This window comes from Aphis gossypii, chromosome X, assembly GCF_020184175.1.
Source record: "Aphis gossypii isolate Hap1 chromosome X, ASM2018417v2, whole genome shotgun sequence".
Taxonomy (NCBI): Eukaryota; Metazoa; Arthropoda; class Insecta; order Hemiptera; family Aphididae; genus Aphis; species Aphis gossypii.
In genome coordinates this window covers 31,913,368-31,934,333 of record NC_065533.1, presented here as the reverse complement: position 1 = coordinate 31,934,333, position 20,966 = coordinate 31,913,368, and the positions used below count along the sequence as shown (strand labels likewise).

At 29.1% G+C, this 20,966-nt stretch overlaps 2 protein-coding genes and 1 long non-coding RNA gene across 6 annotated transcripts; 2 read left to right on the top strand and 1 right to left on the bottom strand.

The window, feature by feature from the left end:
• Positions 1-1,670: 1,670 nt before the first annotated feature.
• On the top strand, positions 1,671-14,421 carry LOC126552844 (uncharacterized). 2 transcript variants are annotated; one of them, XM_050207883.1, is made up of 7 exons: positions 1,671-1,729; positions 2,237-3,031; positions 5,600-5,791; positions 7,418-7,563; positions 12,802-13,127; positions 13,187-13,387; positions 13,761-14,421. In XM_050207883.1, exons 2-7 carry the CDS (start codon positions 2,944-2,946, stop codon positions 13,918-13,920), a joined length of 1,113 nt encoding a protein of 370 aa, XP_050063840.1. In that variant the 5' UTR covers positions 1,671-1,729; positions 2,237-2,943; the 3' UTR covers positions 13,921-14,421. The 2 variants fall into 2 exon arrangements, with proteins under 2 accessions (XP_050063840.1, XP_050063841.1); XM_050207884.1 differs by lacking the exons at positions 1,671-1,729; positions 13,187-13,387 and having other exon boundaries at positions 2,216-3,031.
• Positions 8,517-11,544, bottom strand: LOC126552845 (uncharacterized). 3 transcript variants are annotated; one of them, XR_007606288.1, is made up of 4 exons: positions 11,418-11,544; positions 9,588-10,849; positions 9,450-9,522; positions 8,517-8,575 (listed from the first exon to the last, which is right to left on the bottom strand). XR_007606288.1 is itself a non-coding variant. In XM_050207885.1 (2 exons), the coding sequence occupies exons 1-2, from the start codon at positions 11,497-11,499 to the stop codon at positions 10,979-10,981; spliced, it is 345 nt and encodes a 114-aa protein (XP_050063842.1). In that variant the 5' UTR covers positions 11,500-11,544; the 3' UTR covers positions 10,956-10,978. The 3 variants fall into 3 exon arrangements, 1 of the variants encoding a protein (XP_050063842.1); XR_007606289.1 differs by having other exon boundaries at positions 8,518-8,575; positions 9,588-10,307; XM_050207885.1 differs by lacking the exons at positions 8,517-8,575; positions 9,450-9,522; positions 9,588-10,849 and adding an exon at positions 10,956-11,241.
• Positions 14,422-17,024: 2,603 nt separating the features above from the next.
• On the top strand, positions 17,025-19,955 carry LOC126552003 (uncharacterized). Its single transcript, XR_007605861.1, has 3 exons — positions 17,025-17,350; positions 19,048-19,548; positions 19,885-19,955. It is a non-coding gene; the product is annotated as an uncharacterized LOC126552003 (long non-coding RNA).
• Positions 19,956-20,966: the final 1,011 nt, after the last annotated feature.

Below are 20,966 nucleotides of genomic sequence, written 5' to 3'. Positions count from 1 at the left end.
AAAGATTTCGTATTCCTGCGTATACTAGTTTATGTTTATCTATATATACTATTATATATATTGTTTACAATACGTATACTATTTTTCCATTGTAAATCCCGTGGAATTACCCATAAACTACCAATACCTATTGCAGTTATAAATAGTCTTATAATATATGATTATGTGTATATATATAAATAATATATTTTCAAATAATTAATCGATTATTTTCTATCGATTTTTCTCTTCATCAATTGGTCGTTTATTAGTCGATGTCTGTAGCTGTTATTCCTTAGATTTTAATCTTTGATCGTACTCAGACCTGTGCGGTACTGCGGTTGTGCTGATCTGCCTGATCTATATTCTATATCACTGTAAGTACCAAGTATTTCCATTTTTGTTTTATTAATATTAAATATATTATATTATTATTATTATCAATTAATTACAATATTAATTTATAATTGCTGATAAATTCCTAGATTATAATTCCTTAATTATAATAAGGTACTTGTGCGTTATTGCGACTATCTCGATGTCGAACGCATGGCGTGCCATGCACGTCTGTGTTTAATAGTTTAATACGTATACGTGTATAATAGGTAATACAAAACTATCCTTAATCATAATATCCATAACCATTAAATAAATATAAATATAAATTAATTATATCACAGTTAAAAATACATTATTAATTGTAGTTTGTTGTTTGTTTATATTTTAAAAAATGTTTAAAGGTAAACAATTTAGTAGCATTGCTTTCTAATGTTGTGGCTAACAAGAATTATAGAGGTTTTTCAAACAAAACTGCTTTACACAATATAATTAATGCGCTACGCGCAGCTTTTAAAGCTTTTTTAATTTTTATGTAATTATTTTAGATGTTTCCCGCTAATTATATCCATATGATCCGTATGATGGCGTACCAGCAGCAACTGTTGTACCAGCAGCAGCAACTGTTCCAGCAGAAGCTGTCGTACCAGCAGCAGCAACCGTTCCAGCAGGAGCTGTCGTACCAGCAGCAGCAACCGTTCCAGCAGGAGCAACCGTACCAGCAGCTGCTGGTACAACAGCAACCGTACCAGCAGTGGCAGCAGCAGCAGCAGCAAGGGCAGCAGCGGCAGCAGCAGCATATGTTTAACGGCAGTACGTTTGATAATTAATTTCATTTCAGTTAACATAATATACCTACTTTGATTAAAACATTTAAATTTTAATTAATTACAGAATGCCACACCTGTCACAAAAAAGGCCACAAAGCTGCAAAATGCCATAGGCGCCTTAAAAAAGGTATTGATGATATTTACGATAATTATGTTTTTATCACAAATAATTTATATTTTTAATAAATAAAATTGTTATTCTTAATCGTATAAAATATCTATATCAAAAATTCAAAGTTAATATAACATAACATTAATAAACAACTACATATACCTAATAGGTAAATATATTTGCCTATAAGTAATTAAAATATTACCATTTATCCTAATCGTTATTCAATGTTTATTGTTTTATTTATTGAAATCAACATATTTATAAACATTAGTAGGTATATATTGCAATGTATGTATTTTAATGATTTTTAGGCATGTATAAATCTTAACAAAAATTGAATATACTTTGATTAGATTTATTATGTTAAAATACTAGTTAGATATTTTTAATTTATTGATAATATATTTTTCAGATAACCGGAAAATCAAGATTAGGCCACCCCGCAAACACAGATTTATGACGCCCACTTGTAAGTTGCAAAAACATTTTAGTACTGAAATATTTCTTTTAAAAAATTACCTATATTGGCCTCTTATCAATTAACAATTATATTTTACTATTTATAATTATCTGTTATAGTAGTATATATGTATATACATAGGAGTGCGCACGGGTAGGGCTGATTGTTAACATTTTCCAGTCACCAACAAAAAAGGTCACTTCGTAATTTGTATTGGAAATTTCTACAATTTTTTTCTTGGGTCGCCATGACAGAGGGGGGGGTGTCAGATTAAATTTAACCATACCTGATTCAGAAGTCTGCGCACACCTATGTGTATATACCTAAGACTTCTGTTTTTTACTTATAACTTATAACTTATATTAAAGTGGAGACGGACTTGTATGGGTTTTAAAAAAAAATACCAAACTTGGTCGCCCGCGTACCTCGTAGGTGTCGGATATTGTTTAATTTGATTTGTATTGCTAGTGTTTTGCGGTATCTATTGGTTAAATATGATTTTTGTGTATTTTGTAGTTTTTTCACGTGTTTGGGAACCCTGCACTACCTTATCAAATATTGCTAGCGGAACATACGTTTGTATCACCACAAAAAGCTTGATATTTTCACTGTCGTCTTGATCATCCACCGTTCGGCGGGACGCACAAAACACTCGACCGGCCGGCCATTAGTCGGGTGTTCGTGCCAGTTCGTGGCTCGGTTGTATTATTATATTATCAAGATGTCTGCCGTCGTTCGGCACCGAGTAGAAGCGGACGGAGGTTGTGCGCCGATCAAGGTCACCCACCACCACCACCACACACCGCAGCGGTGGCGATGGAATTCTTTCGTCTGGGCGGCGGTTACAATCGCGTTCGGACAACGCTATCGCGCGCGGAGTTTCGCGTGTCCCACCACAATATTGAACATTAATCCGTAGGGCAGGACGTGTGCACACGCAGGTGCATCCGGTGTAAGCCTGGTGTTACGCGGCTGGTGGTGGGAACGACTACCACCACTCCCGCCGCCATCATTGCCGTCGAAATGCCTTATAAAATAACTCACGGAGAATGTGTGTGCAGCTATTGTACAATATTCCATTTTCCGTCGTGTTTCAGTCTTCCAAACCCGTTGCTTTTGCCCGTTCGGATACCTACCTGCTTTTATTGAATTCTCAACATTGGTGCGCCGACTTACATTTATCTCGTTTTCTCGACCCGCATTTATAAAAGCACAACATCACGATGTCGACGTTTGTGGTACTCGTAATAACTGTCATCATTAGTATCGGTGCCGGAGCTGACTTGCAAACGGATAAGGATATGCTAGAAGGCGAGTAAATACATTACATTTTTCATTTCGTATTTTTTAGAATTGAATAAGTTATTTTTATAATATTTTTATAATTACTATTATATAGTAGTTATCATTTATAAAACTTTTTGTTGTTGTTGTTGTTGTTGTTGTTGTTTATTAAGTAATTGTCCTTCGGTGTTAAGAAGCTACTTATTATGCGCAGATAAAGGGACTGTGGATTTAAATCATTTATATATTTCTCTAAGGAAAATGGGTAGTTTCAAAAGAGGTTCAATATTTTAATTAAACAAATAATTTTCAACAAGAAATTTTAAAAATTATTATCATTATTCTAATCTAAAATATTGAATTTTGATAAAATTATCGTCCAATAAGTATCAATTTTCATTTGTAAATAATTATAAATAAACAAATAAAATAAAATAAAAACTAAAATAAATGGAATAAAGCTAACTAAATCTTACAAAAATTCTTTAAAAAACCATTGAAAATAGATTTAAAAAAAAAAATCACAAATAAAGTATTGAAACTATTTATTAGTTCATTAAATTATTTTTTTTTAAAAAAAGGTACCTATTATAAACAATTTCTACTGTATATAAATATTTTAAATTAATCAATTTAATATTTTAATAATAAAAAACACGATAACTGCAATAAAAGAAAGATTGAAAACAAAAATAACTACGTTTTATAATATTTTTAATCAAATTAAAATAATATTATAATAGGAGTATTAAGTTATTATTCATAAGTTTGTAATAAATTAACTTATGGCTATGTAATATAATGCAATAGTCACCAAAATAAAAAAGCGAGTAAATGGGTACTGCTCTGCTGTACATTAGGTGCCGTGTGGATCACTACCTATATAGGAATGTTAAATTTGAATCCAATGATAAGTATCATTGTATACGAATAACGATTCCGAACGAAGATAATTAGTCAGCCTAGGATATTATTTCCAGTGATTGGTGAAAAAGGTGGTTTATGTTTTAATGGTCTGATGCCTGAATACACCAAAATTTAAGTTATTTTATAATTATTGTAAGCTAACTTTTAATTAATATTAAGTACTTTTTACTAATTATTATATTTATTTATAATTATTATTATAAATATACATATATAATATATATGCATTATTTTATATGTTTATATATTGTTATATTTTTTCGTAATATCGGCTCCTATATTTTTTCAATATATTTTTCCTTTATTTCTAGACAGAATTCAATTATTAAATAATATTAAAATATTTAATTATTATATTTTTATTTTTTATTTTTATTAATTAAACATTTTTACAGTATTTTATTATTTATAATTATTTTACGGGGACGCCTACAAAAAAAATATTATGATTGAATTTTAATATTAAAGGTGACGGATCAGAATTAGTACTTAAAAATATTCTACAATGGAACCTTAATTATCAGGGGTAATGGTTGGGAGGGGTTCATACGGATAAATAAAAACCACGGTTAATCGAGACTTTATAATATTGAAATTTTTTATTTAATTATAATTAATGTATAATACCTAACTATAAATTAAAGTGGCCGGAGTAGTATATATATATATATAATACACATATTTCACATGATCTCCCTACTACCCATTTGTGATAAGCATTGACAAAGACCTTGAGGTTGTTTCAATATTATTATACATTATAAGTTATCGGGGCTTAAAATATGAAGTTGTCGGAATTGTTTTTTTTGGTTTGAAATAATTTTCTTTACTTCTCGTAGGTACTTGCAGGTACATTTTCTCAAGCATTACATACCTACTGCAACATTTTGAGTCGATTCGCTGTTTTGTTAATTCGAATGAACTTTGAGTGTTGAATTATTAAAGAACTCAAAAAATACATATCTAGTCAGTCGTCAGAGTTAAACAATAATAATAATATACATCATTTAAAAAAAGGGGTTTTAAGTGAAACAGTTTTAAGAAATTGTAAAGGAAATTATAAATATATTAGATTTATCTTGTCAATTTACGCTTACCTACTAAACAATAGGACGCAATCGGAACACAGAAAAGGTAGGGAAAAAATCGTTTACCTGTGTCCGGGACGCAATCGACGAACTCCGCAATTCGATTTGTACCAAATAACATAAAAAGGTACCTTATTTAAGGGTAGTGGTAGTCAAGTTTAATGTAATATTTTATATTTTCCTTACTATATTTTAATTTTTTTCATATATAATAACGTCATTAAAACACATGTTGATATAATTTTGATAAAATGTTGTGTTTTGTAAATTTGTAATTATCTACCATATACACATAAAAATAAGCCTAACTATACTGTAGGTACTAAAAGTTATTTTAATAGACTCATTAGGATACGTAAAGCTACATTTTATTTCTGAATTCAGATTCTAAACTTCTAAAGAATTTAAAGATTGATCATTAAATTATTACACTTAAACCTAATTACACAAAGTTTTTGAATAATTAACTACCTATTTTTCAAAATGCTATATACCCAGTTTGATTTTACTCGTAACACGCCTAGCTTATCCATCATATAAACTAAACCAACTTATTATATTTATTTTCCATGTATTACAGTCACTCCACAAATTCAAGATGGATGTCCGCCGCTCGAATCCGCAGAATATCAAGTAACCGTGATGAGTTCTATTTCGTTGGTGATCAATGGTTGTGCCTATATCAACTACAATTCTAGTAACGTAATGAGGCAATCGTACAGCTTGTGGTTTGATAGAGTACAACATGGCGGGCAATGTAGTCGTGATCAGGGTACATAATATAAAAACTACTATTTTAGTTATAATACAGAATCTGCTCTATGTCTATGACAAAGATAACACTTCTCGTTTAAAAACAGTAAACCCTTAGTTGCATTAATTATTTAATAAACAATTCATATTATTATCCGATGTAGTGATAGCCGTGCAGGTCACTGAGGGCGTTACCACTTACCACATTAATTATTTAACGACGTAGTAGGTACGTCTTCGGTAAGTTTGAGATGGTTGTGAGAAAGCAGGTAATTGTCTAAAATAAAATACTTGTACTTTATAATATGAATAATAATGTAATACTCTAATATAATAAAACAAATAAAAATAGATAGGCAACTGCTATATAAAAATACTACTGACACTAGTAAGTACTAACTAGGAATGACTAAGTACTCGCGGTGATGTGACTGTAGCAAAGTCCACGACATACATTAGTCTAATAAGTGAATAGTCAGTTTAAACTATCTTTTGATTATCTTCTTCTTTTCGCATTTTTTTAACATAGTCGTAAGTAAACTTGTCAGAATACCATATTTTTTCGCAATATAACTCCTTTATTGACTTCATTTAAAAATATAAAATTTATCGATAATCAACAAACATTTACGTTTCGACATTTTATACGATTACGCTTACGTAAGTATTAGAATTGCAGCACTCAGTACTGCAGCAGTTCGGTGTATCCTAATCGGCTCCCGTAATCCCGTCTATTGTTTACTTATTTCTTAACAGCTCCAGTCAAAAAAAGTTAAACGAAAAGATAAATTCTAAATAGCTTAAAAAATTAAAGCTCAGTTAAGTCAGTGCACCTAAATTAAAAAAAAAACAAAAGTTCATTAGGAATACCTATTATTGATAAATTTTTATCGAGTGAAATAACACGTATGGATTATTTAAAAAATTACCCGATGTATATTTTTTTTGATATATTTCTACTTTTACAAACATTTTTTTCATTTTTTTAACGTTAAAATTTAATATTATAAGCCCTACACTGTATAATTTGTTTTGTTTACTTTCTTATACCTTATAAATACCTTAAAAATGAAAAAAAAAAATAATCAACAAATATTTGCATTTTAGGATTATGGATTTTAATAAAATTGATTTTTTAATTGATCAAAATGTATAGAATTGTATTGTTCAATAGATGGCTTATTTTCTGTAATTATACTACGATTTTTCATCGTAAATAATAATTGTACCGTATAGGCACATCATGCAGAGTAAAAAATTAACACTACTATTATTTTTCTTTATAATTTTTATAATTTATTTAGTTTACACTAACATATGTTTAACCACACTTCTTATGAGACAGTTTTAAGTTGATATGAAATAAAAATGAATTTTTGTTGTAAAAAACCAGAGTCTTTTAGAAATTGATCTTTATTTAAAACGGAAGTTGAATGGGCTACGGTCCTGCAATCAAATTAACCGGTTTGCCCATCAATCTCTTATCTTTATAAAAAACAATAAAATCATAGGTATTTCAGAACAATATTTAATATTTGATAGTGATAAAGTTTATAAAAACAGGTTTATTATACATATCCATACCTCATACTATACCAGTATACTAAATTCATTGAACTCTTTTATTTTTTATGTCGTTCACCAGCGCATAATTTAGGTATGGAACACTTAAGTTTTTACTGTCTGAAAAAATCACCCGTGCTGCCAGAAAACACCAATAAGGGGCGTATGTACTTAAGGCTATACGATGAAACCTCAAACAAAACGGGAAAACCTTATCAAAAATGTGCAGTAAGTAGATTAAATTTAAATTTGTTATTAAATCAGATCCATCATTCTGTTTTTTAAATTATTATAATTAATGTATATATATTTTTTATTTTTACACCTTTTTCAAAAACATAAAATATTTACTACCTAATAATAAATTATTATGTTGGTAAATTAGTATTTTTAATTTTATAATTCATAATGTAAGTAATATAGGTATATCTATTTTAGAATTAGATAATAAGTATATTGTATTATTATGAAATTCAAAATATTTCTGTAGGTATAACAGTGAATGCTGTAGCTTGCAAGAGGTTCAATTTTAAAATTATGTACGTCGTAGGCCATATGGAAAATTAGTGTTTTTGCGAAAAGACTATGCTCTTTTCAAGGGGGTAGCCCGTTTTTGAACTACTTATTATTTTTCCAAACAGCCAGTTGTTTTTTAGGTTTAATGCATACAGACTAAGAGCAATTAGGCCTTTTAAGAATTAAAATCATTTTATGATACTAATCATTTTAATTATTTTATTTTATCAAATCGCAAAAAGTCTAGTCTTTTCGCGAAAAAACTAATTTTCAATATGGTTTTCGACATATATATTAAGTTTATATATACATATGTAACGTGCCAAGTACAAGCAACAGAATAATGTAGTATCGAGTGGTTTGATCTAAAAAAAATGAAGACTTGTTGAATTATTTTAGGTATTTTTTTTATTGAAAAATATTCTATGTTCAAATAATTAAATAAATTAAACTTTGAAAAATATTCTAAGTCCAAATAATAAAATTATTGAACTGGGTGGCGTGAAAGTGCTCGCTCTAACTCTGGTAAATCACGTCTAAAATGTGTCTAATCTGGACCCTCTTATACATCGTCCAGAGACCCCCGCGGTACCGGCAGGTCTCTGCTGATCAGTGCACGTGCATCCGCTCTTCCCACGCATTTGCGTCAACCATATATCGATGATTTCCTGTGAAATTGTTAGCACGTGTGCGATGATGTCGTATGTGACCATGAACGATACCGCTATATAATAATATAATATAATAATATAATTTAATATTATCGATGCGGCCAGCGTTTCCAAGAAAAGCTGCTCCGCTGTTTCAATAGTCTATAGCGTAAGTTGTTTTAATAGTCTATAGCGTTGTTTTACGCTTACTAAATTTAATTGTGTTTTGGCTGATTTTTACCCTTCACTTTTTGGACCCAAGATAACTGATCATTATTTATTCTAACGAACTCGTCTATGATTTCTAAGAAATATCTCCCATTAGGATTTGGTCATTATTATCTATGATTTGATACCTATGTATATTATTATTTAATATATATGACATCACAGCACGTTGCACAAATTAGGGTGGTCCTTATTTTTTAAGTTTCAAAATTTGAAGCAGAGACCCCCAAAATCTGATCTTATGCATGTACAAATAATGTGTGAAAAATTTTGTCAAGATTAGTTAACTCTAAGACGTGCCCTAAGAGGGTTGATTATTTGAACTTGGGGTAGTTTTTCAGTTTTTCCTTATTATCTCATAAACTATTCTACTTACGATAAAAATGTATAGAACGTTTATTATAAATAATCTTATTTCCTATGAAAAATGTTATAATAAAAAATAAGCTCAAATCTATTGACTTACAATAAAATCAATAATAAATATAATGTGCACCATTTCCACTATCGATGGTTTTTAGCATATATTTATAAATCAATGAATAATACGAATAATAGTATTTTATTAAACTAACCTAAAATTAAATTTTCAATACAAATGCTATATTATGAATTATAAATGCAACAAACATATTTTATTCATTTATTTAATTCAAAAAAATAATAGTTATAATTATTATTAATTATATTATGAGATAAAAAAAATATTTAATTAATTACTTAAGTAGGTATATGGTTTCTTAAGAGTATATCGAGTAAATTCAGGATATTGTTTTCTGTAATCTTGAACCACCTAAAAATATCAACATAATATTATTTATTTATTAATATTGAAATATTCGATTTATTTTTAGGTACCTGTAAAACAAATTGTTTTTGATTTTCATTTGTTATAAACTTGTCGTTATATTCTTGCATAAGTTAGACTCCTCGTTCTGCCATATCATTGACTGCCTTTATTGAATTTAATATGCTTTTTCCTTTCTGGTACTCTTCTAATTCATGCCACTTTTCTGGTTGAACTTTTAAAAAATCTTCAGGAATATTGAATCTTTTGAATACATTTTTGGAATTGGGACCTAACAAATCCAAAGGTAAATCTTTATCGAGAAAGTGTTGTACATCTTCAAACTTCACAATGTAATTTTTTTGTGGTTCTCTTTCAGGTTGTTCTTGCAAAATTTTTCAGCCATTTTCAATCGTGCGTCAATACTTAATCTTTCATCAAATATTGAAAAAGCAGAACACTCTTCACTCAAATACCATAAATGATTTATAAATTTCATTATTGCTTTTCTGCTACTTCTTTATCGTTTATTTTATACAGTTCTAATTTTTTTAGAAACATTATATCATTCATTGGAGCTGTAATTTCGTTTGGAGTTAAAAACCATGATTTTGCATAGCACTTAATAATAAAACAACATAATCTTTTTAATGCCTTTTCTTCACGTTGCGTAATTTTGAATTGTTATCGAAATAAAAATATTTTTAAACAATACAACGCTTTTGCCATCCATAGTGCAAGATGATAAGCACCTGGAGCTATAAAACGTATCCTCCATGATGGCATACCTCCTAAAAATATTATTATTAATTCAAGAAATTCTTTATAGTCATCTCTAGGCAAATCTTCTTTAATTTTATTTATACAAAATTGTATTGTTTCGTCAGCAACGTCTTTTAAAATATCATTCAAATTTTTATCGGTAGACCATATTGAATATGAATTTGTATCTATAGTGTTCCATTCTTTTCTGAACTTTTTAAATAATGAAATATCTGGCCCTGTACTTGTTGCTAATTTTACTTCAGTAAATACACCTTGCAGAACTATTTCATACACATGATGCCTACATACCAAGTATAAAATATCACGATCAGTTTTTGCTCTAATATTTGACATGCACCGTTTAATCGACCTGTGTTACTAGCAGTTGTATCAAATACAAAAACCTGTACTTTGTCTAATAAAGACCATTTCTCTAGAGTGTCATATACAGCAGAACTTATTTCATATCTCGTATCCGAATCAAGTTTTGGAACTCTTAACAACTGTTCTACATTCGGTGTTATAACAATTACTGGAAGTCGATCAATTTTCAAATGTCCAGTTATGTCTGGTAATAATTTAGAAACCCAATGAAGTACGTATGATTTAAAATTTAAATTATCAAACCTATATTTCATCTCTTTAAAAATATGCTGTGTAAATTTTTCCCTGGCAGATTTTATTGATGTTCGATATATTAATTTGGATCTACCGATATTGCATCTAAAACTGCAGTTAATATATGGACACAATCCCTGTTACTTATTTTACACTTATCAAAAACAGCTGATAATCGTGGAGATATGATTTCTTTTCTAGCTCTTTTTGTTTTTGTTGGCCCAGATTCAGGTAAAATTTTATCTTGGATACCCGATGTACTAGGAATAAAACGATTTGGTGATTCTAGCAAATTGATACCACAACAAGAGTTCGAATAGTCGGACAAAGATGAATAGTGTACTAATAAATTAAAAAAAAATAATTTGTTAAATTAATGGATTAACTTGTTAATCTAAATAAATAAAATGGATAGAAATCAGTTATGTTGTTATTCAAATAAAATATATATAAATATTTACGGCTTAAATACTTTACTATAAAAAATAAAAATATTTTTTTAATTATATAACACATACCTGGTTCAAGGACTGACTGTTGTTTCTCTTTACGCAATTTCAATTTTTCAATTTTTGTTTGTTTCGTATCAACTCCAAGCATACACCCTTGGCCGTCCTTTTATTCGCTGTGCAATTAAAAATTGTTTGTCTTCGTCAATTTTTATCATAGATAGAGCGTTACCATGTGCTATATCAAACAAATCTTTTAAGCCATCTTTAAATTCTTTTCGTTTGTTTTATTTAATTCACTTGTACGAGTTTTATGATTTTCCAGGTTTCGTAAATCAGTGTACAATTTTTTGCATTTAGCAATACAATCCGAACGATGATGTGTTGGTATGCGAGTTTTTTTCCAATAAATAAGACACTCGTCAATAACTAATGACATGTTTTCTTGTAAACTAAGATTAAAAACACGCATATTATAAAAAAAGTTAAAATATCTCTTTTGAGGGTAACTTTCCACCAGTTATTTGATTTTTTATAATCCCAACCAAAAACACTTGTTTTCGCGACATTTTAAAGTAATATTTAAAAATATAAATAAACGATTAATAGTCACTGATCACCAAATGACTACTTCGATACAGTGTGAGGTTATTCATTCACTATTGTGAATGTATTTTTAAAGAGATAATTTCTATTCTATTTTTAACCCAGATGTAAACAAGTTAATGACCAATATGCAACCAATAATATTATGCATCCATTACGACAATTACGAAAAAATAATATCATTAATTCGTCAATTTAACATAAGACTTTTTATTCGTATATTCAATAAATGTATGGAGATACTGTAAAATCGATATGTAGCAGAAAATGTACACATTATTTTCATTATTGTTTTTCATGTAAATAAATAGATTTAGGCGTATTACCAATAATAACATTTTTTTTAGAAAATAAGATTATTTATAATAAACGTTTTATACATTTTTATCGTAAGTAGAATAGTTTATGAGATGATTAGGAAAAACTGAAAAACTACCCTAAGTTCAAATAATCAACCCTCTTGGGGCACGTCTTAGGTTCAATCAATCTTGACCAAATTTTACACACATTATTTTTATATGCATAAGATCAGATTTTAGGGGTCTCAATTCAAAAATGTTACCTCTATTACTAAGGACCACCCTAATACATATAATATATTACTGTAATTGTATTATTTGAAATTTTAAGCAATTTTTATAATATTTAAAAAATTATTTATTTATTATTAGTTGTAACTTAAAGCGTAAAACGATAGTTTGATGTAATTTGGTCTAACCATAGATTTATTTAATTTGTTCTTGGATTTTTGTTTTTCTTTAATCTGAGGTTACTTATATACTACTTATACTTATATATAATGTATATTGATTAATTTTAATTCTCATTATCCTCGTCCTTACCACAGATGTACGAGACAGTTAACGGAGATGCCACTACATTTAAAATAGCTATTAGCGGGCATACTTCGTGTGATGGCCTGTTACACATGCTTTCTCCCTCACTTCTGCAAATGATCCCCCAGTTTAATAAGGGCTCTGTATTGCTGCTGTTTAACAAGACTAAACTCGACGTGTTAACAACACCGCCGTTGGTTGATATGACAACCACCGAGTCCATAGAATCGATAGCTAAGCGGTATGAGAGACGGGGATACATTTTACAGAATTTCGGAAATCGGCCCAACCCCTTCAGGAAGACCAGGAGATCAGTGGTTCAAGACAGTAACAAGAGGTTAGTATTTTAGCAAAATGCCTCATTACTTATTATATTATTTGATTATAATTTTGTAGTACCAAAGTTATGCATCTATTTAACAAGACTAAACTCGACGTGTTAACAACACCGCCGTTGGTTGATATGACAACCACCGAGTCCATAGAATCGATAGCTAAGCGGTATGAGAGACGGGGATACATTTTACAGAATTTCGGAAATCGGCCCAACCCCTTCAGGAAGACCAGGAGATCAGTGGTTCAAGACAGTAACAAGAGGTTAGTATTTTAGCAAAATGCCTCATTACTTATTATATTATTTGATTATAATTTTGTAGTACCAAAGTTATGCATCTATTTATAGTGGCGTGTGTAGCACTAATGTTTTTGGTTTACCATTGAATTGGGCTCAGCATTTTTTAGCTATATTTTTTTCTTTAAGTCAGACTAGCACGAAAATTCTCCTTTTTTCCAATGATCTAAACACAGTTTTAAATGTAAATACTTTTTACTAGAATAATGATTAATAAAAGAAATATTATTGTTGTGCATCCAATACTTTGAAAGTCTAGAATTATAATATAATATTAATATAATATTTACGATTATTTTTTTAATTATTTTTTTTTTTTTTTTTTGACAATTTTGATAGTACCGAAATGGCTGCTACCATGGACAAGAATAAATCACGTCCACTGTCAATGGAGTTCATGCAACGGCTCTTGCAAATCCAGTTAAGACATAAGCGCTCGTTAAATACAACAATAAATTCATATTCAGATATTACAGGTTATAGTTGGATTCAAGGTTAAGGCCGTAAATAATGATTATAAATATATAATAAGTAATACAGTTTGTTCTAAGTATTACTGTAACAATATGTTTTTGTAATATCTTTCAAATAACCTGTGTTCTTTTTTTATTAAGTGTACAACTTTTTAATTTTTTTTTTCATGTATTCGTAAATTTCATTTAAAAGCTTATAAATTAAAAACAAATTCATGAAATAAATAAATGCTACAAAAACACTATAACTGAGAGCCTACGATCATAGAATAAGTCTGAGAAACAAAAATAATACTTCGTGTTATTCATATTCATTTATAAATTTACTAGTTATTTTTATAAATAAAAATTGTAACATACTTCGTTGTTTGTACTGATTGATGGATGAGGATAATGTGACGGCGTATGACGCTGTTAAAACGTTAAAATGTGTGCATGTTCCTTAGTGCACCGCACTCATAAGTCAAATTTAAATTTTGTGATCACAAAAAAAAGTGTTTCTCTTTAAACAATTACTTTAAACTTAACGTCTTAATAGTGAATCTGTTCCGCTTTTTATTAAAAAAAAATAATTAAATTTTCCATAATATTTTCAAGAGAACCACCGAAGTAAATTGTTGAAATATTTGAACAACATTTTTAAATTACCTATTACATTACAATAATACATTATATAATAATTACATTATTAATTTTCAGAACGAATATAAATAAATGTGTATCTCTTATTTTTCATGATCGAGATACTACTTGGATTCATTCTTGAGCTACCTATTTGTGGTATTTTTAACTCCATTCCTATTAGGATAGAGCTGCAATAGAGGGTTTTATACTCCTCAAAACTCACAGAAAATCTTGAAAAATTTCTATTTATGCCACTGCGCGAGGGTAAAAATATTTCTGGAGTTAACTAGACAATGTATTTTATTTATTTAAATCAATGTGTTTTATATAGGTAATTACAAAAATTAGTATATAATAATAATACTAAATAAATTTGTTTATGAATGGAATATTGGTGAATAATTATTATTTTTGTGCAATTAAAAATAAAAACAAAATAATCTATACATTAATTATTAAAAAGTGAATAATATATATATTATAGATATAATAGATGTAACAATGAGTTATGTGGTTTATTATATTTAGGACATGGACACATATTGCATTTTTTGTTAAAATGTTGTCTTAAACAAATTTTGTATAATTTTAAATCACTTACACGTTTAATTCTATCGGAAATTGATAATGCTAAAAATGTTAGGCATTTATAGATTGCGTGATTTAGCTTACATTTAGGCTGGGGCTATATACGGTGTTTTCCGCCGCGTTTCCCGTCGGATTAGCTATACAAGGCGTATCCGTCGAGCGTATTCCGCCGCGGATATCTGTACAATATCTAAAAAAAATTGTAAACCCCATAATTGTTGTATCAATAATATAAATATTGCATCATCGCAATCGAATAGCACAAATTAATAATAGACATTCGTCGATCGATCATTTACAGTAGTTAGTTCGTAGGACAAGGTTTACTGTTTACATTATGCCGAAAATTACACCAGCCCTAATAATTGCCATAAATGAGGCATTGGAAGAAGAAGGAGAGAAATATTTAAACAGGAGGTTTGCGATACATCCCTATTGGAAAAAAAAGGCCAATTCAATATATTATACGAAGACTTACGACGATTTCCAGAAAATTTTTTTAGTTATTACAAAATGTCTGTAAAAACATTTGATGAACTTTTAAATATTGTAAAAAGTGACTTAAAAAAAGAGAAAAATATCAAAGGAGATACAATACCGGCAGTGGAAAGGTTATCGATTACATTAAAGTAAGTGCTAATTTTTTATTTGAATAAATAAGTTTATTATTTTCTTGTTATGGCTTCTCCAATAAAATCAAAATTAAATACTTTATATACTTGTATGCAAATTAAATAAATGGTAAATACCAAGCATTATATTGAAACAAAGAAATATTGTCATGTATGCTTTTAATATTAAAAAAAAAATTAGAATAAAATTTATTATTAAATAATATTTAATATTGACCTAATAGTCAGGTTGTCAGTTGTAACCCAATCTGGGAATTACATTATCGGGAGCTTGCAAAGTATACTCGTTTGTTGTATTCAATTCTGAAATAGATGACGAATACTGAATTGGTTGAAGGGGTAGACAATAAGGTGAAACTGATTCGACTGAACGTTTTTTAGAATATTTTTGAACGACCTGCATCAGTTCAATCCTAGCATCTATTTTACTGGCGTTATCAATTGCCTTCATTACCGGTAATAATGACAGAAGAAAATGTTTGTCTTCATCACCATCCTCGTTTTTATTTTGAGATTTATCCAAAATTTTTAAAAGTTGCTGTTGGAATAAAGAAGGCGAATTGGTATTTTTTCTGTTAATATTTTTTTTTTCCAACATCGATGTTGGCGATGGTTCGTTCAATGGTGCATCATTTTTTTCAAACAAATTCGAAGTATCGGCGTTTTCAGCTGTAATTCCAAAATCTAGTAATACTTTTTCTGCTTCGTCATTTTCCATAATATTTTCTGGAGAAAATAATGAAATATTACCCGATGTTCTGAAATTATAAAAGTGAGCAAGTGAGTTAGGTTTTAACCACAAAAACCAAAGGGATTAAAAAAAAAAAATTCAGGAAGGCTCTAGGATAACCGAAACATATAAATTAATTAAAGAAATTTCCAATAAAAGGCAAACACCTAAAGTAAAAAATGATAGTATTATTTTCGGCGAGTATGTTGCCAGTAACTGGAGTTATTTGATCAACGCACAAAAACAATGATTTAGCATCAAATAAGTAGTCTTATTTGCAATACTGAAAATAACTATATTCTTAATAATCCTGGCAACCAAAATTTTCAATTTAATATTAATCATCAAGCTTCAGCCAGTTCAGCCAACTCAATATCATTTTCATCTCCACTGTCACCACCAACTGCATCATCTATTCACTCAATGTCTTCCACTCCACCCCAGTCACCATATTACCCTTCTATAGTGCAGCAGCTTTCTTATCATATGGCCTACCTCACACGGAGATACTAAAAAAAAACTGCGATCACCTAGGTACTAGGAGACTGGGCGACTAGGCAACTGCGCATGTGTATTTGAATGGCGACGTTCAGACGGTGCTACTTAAGTCGCCGCGACTGATGAACTGACGCGATTAGTCAACTGGCAGACTAGACATGCCGGTCTCCACGCCACTTTGGTTGATCTAGTTGCTAGGTAATTTTTATTTCGTGAAATAGTAAAATAGTAAAATAGTATAACATGGTTAAGAATTTTAATATAAAATTTGTGCAACTAATAGAAAAGCATCCCAAGCTATATAATTATACGTTAAAAATCTCTCCAGAAGAAATTTAACGGAAAAAGCTTGGAGTGAAGTAGCCATAGAAGTTAAGCTCACAGGTTAGGATATTCGAGTATTATCAAAATAATATGTACCTATAATAATTGGTTCTGAGTAGGTGGCTATAAATAATGTATTATTTATAATTATTTATTAATTATAATTTGTATATATATTTATGTACTTATATTTAATTTATTATTATGATTGGGGCCCGAATTTATACGAAAATTCATATTCTTCTACAATTCACTTAATTATAATAATAATTTTGATTATAAATGTCGACGTTTCATAATGTATAGATTATTTGGGTCATTTGTTTGCTTATTTTTGCATATTTCAATAAAAATGCGCATTAATTGCATTTTTTGATATTTGCATAAATTTCGATCGTAAATAACCCATGATAATGTACATCGATAAAGTAAAGTTATCGACGAATATCGAAATATATTGGATTTTCTAGTGGTTATAATTTATAAATACACGTCTACATTAGATAACGGTACTGTACACAAGATACTATAACTATATTATAAATAATACTCTTTTTTTTAAGTGTAAATACAAAAAAAAAAATAACTTTAATAATAAAATAAACAATTTCAAATATTTTTGTTTATTATTAAATAGAAAATTATGAATATAGTTATTCAACACATTTTAATACTTAAACAGGTAATTTATTATAGTTTAAAGTTTAAACACAATAGTTCCATTAGCATGGAATAGAGGCTCGGGAAGTGAAAAAGTAATTTGCTAAATAATTTCTAACTTCATTAGCGGAAGCGCTATCACGTAACACAAGGTCTTGAATTGGTAATACCGTTGTACTATCGATGTTATCTTGAGTGTTTTCAACTTGTTCATATGGTGTATATTTAACTCCTTTTTTGCGAATGAAATTGTGAAGAATGCACACAGATTTTATAATATCAGTCACTCTTTCTGTATTACGGGTGCGAATTGCACTGCTTAAAACTTGAAACTTTTCGGTCATCATTCCGAAAACACATTCTACAGTTTTCCTAACTCGGCTTAGTCAGTAGTTAAAAATTCTTTTGACATTATTAAGATTTCTCTGTGGGTATGGTCGCAACAAATATGGTGTCAATGGAAAGGCTTCATCGCCGACAAAGTAGAAAGGAAAATATTAATCATTTAAATCATCTAATAATTTTGAAGGGAATGGTATATTTAATCTTCTAGTTGTAATCCACTTCTTAATTGTTGATGCTCGAAATATTCCGCCATCACAATTTCTACCAGCATAACCAGTTTCGATAGTAGTAAAAAAACCATCTGCATCACTACATGCCAATAATACTATCGAATGATACATTTTATAGTTAAAATTACTTGATCCACTGCCTGGTAATTTATCGATTCATATGTGCTTACCATCCAATGCTCCCAAACAGTTTGGTAAATTCCAGAGTGAATAGAAACGTTGAGCTATTAATTTCCAGTTTTCTTCAGTTGGTGTAGACTGTAGGCATATAAGAATCTTTCAATAATTCCCAGATCAATTTTGTCATTTCACGTATTATGTATATAACTGTACTTACTCCTTTAGCAAAGTATAATGCAAGCGATACAAAAGTAGATCCTGTTGCTAAGTACCTGCAAACAATTTATTACATTTTAATTCTTATCATCCAGCAATACGGTAGTGTCTGAATAATTAAAACTCAACGTCAATTATTTTAGACTTTGTATTATTTAAATATTAATTATTATTGATATTTTATAGTAAACGAGTGTAAAGAAAAATGGAAGAACCTCCGTTCCGTATTTGTCCGTCATATGAAACCCCCTGCAAAAGGTTCCAGTTTTAAAAATAAAAAACCTTATTATTTGACAGAATTCATGCAATTTGTGCTTCCATTCATAAGAGCATGGGTACACCAGTTGGAAATTTATCTGATTTCCCTCAACAAAGTCCAACTGAGCTAGCACAAGATTCTGCAGATCAGACACAAAACGAAATAGATAATGACGAAGAATATGAAGATTTTTAACTATCATACGTAGATAATGATCTGTTATCACCCAACTGTCCTACCTAACTACCTTCATGTCCAATACAAGTACAACAAGACAATGTTTCTAATGAAAAATCGTTAAGTGATACATGTAAAATACCTTTAACTTCAAGGAAAGGAAAATTTCAGAAGAGAGGAAATACTGATGTGGACAAATCCTTTATGGAGTACTTAAATATGAAAAAAAAAATGATCACCACCTTCTTTTTGTAAGTCACTTAGTAACATTCCACTATATAATTCTCTATTTCTATACAACGATGTCATCCACCATTGACGTTTTTTTTTGTCTTAGATTTTTTTTTTTTTTATTAACGCTTTCATGAGCACAAAACTTGAAACAGCTAATAAAAAATCATCTTCTTCACTTGATGAAATTTTAATCACAAAAATTCAAATATTTAAATTAAACATAAATATATTGAGGCTAAAAATCTTTAACATTTACTAAAATTTTTAAAAAAATTCAACTTTGCAACTACAGTCCTAACTCGACAGCAGCTTGGTCGATACTAAATGTGTATTAATACCAAAATTGTATTTAGGAACGAATATTTTTGTAGGAGCGAAGACTAGCGAACGTGAACGAGCGAACAATGTAAACGGTTGTGGCCGATACGAAAGGTGCGTTTAAATGGAGCCCGAACACGAACGAATGCTAGTAAACGAATACGAACGCATATTCGCTAGATATTCGGCCACAACCGTTTACATTGTTCGCTCGTTCGCATTCGCTGGTCTTCGCTCTCACAAAAATATTCGTTCCTAAATACCAAAAAAAAAATATACATTCAGTATCGACCAAGCTGCTGTCTAGTAAAGACTGTTGAAAATTTGAATTTTTTAAAAAATTTTAGTAAAAGATTTGTGTTCAATTTAAATATTTGAATTTTTATAATTAAAATGTCATCAAGCGAAGAAGATGATTTGTTATTAGCTGCTTCAAGTTTTGTACTCATGAAAGCATTGATAAAAAAAAAATCGAAGACAAAAAGAAAACGTCGCTGGTGGATGACATCGTTATATAGTAATAGAGGTTTAAGTAATGGAATGTTACTAAGCGATTTACAAAAAGATGGCGGTGATCATTTTAAAAATTGCTGTAGAATGTCATATGAAACATTTAACCAATTACTGACATTAGTTGAACCTAAAATTCGAAAAGAAGATACAAATTTTCAAAAAGCTATACCCTGTAATGAAAGACTCGCTTTGACATTAAGGTATTTGGCGACAGGAGATTCATTTGCGAATTTGTCATTGTTTTTTAAAATTTCGAAATCATCGATTTCACACATTATACCAGAGGTCTGTACGGCCATAATTGAAGTTCTACAAGACTACATACAGGTAATTTTTTTAAATATATTATAATTATAAAATAAAAAATAAATATATGCTTACATACTTACATTGTAATAAACTTATAAGTATCATGTATAAACCATATAACAATATTATAAAAAATTAAAAAATCAAAATTAAAATATCTCTTTTTTCAAATAACAATATATCCTTTCTAATAATATAATATTGTAATAAACATAAATATAATCCATATAACAATATTATTAAAAATTAAAAAATCAAAATTAAAATATCTCTTTTTTAAAATAACAACATATCT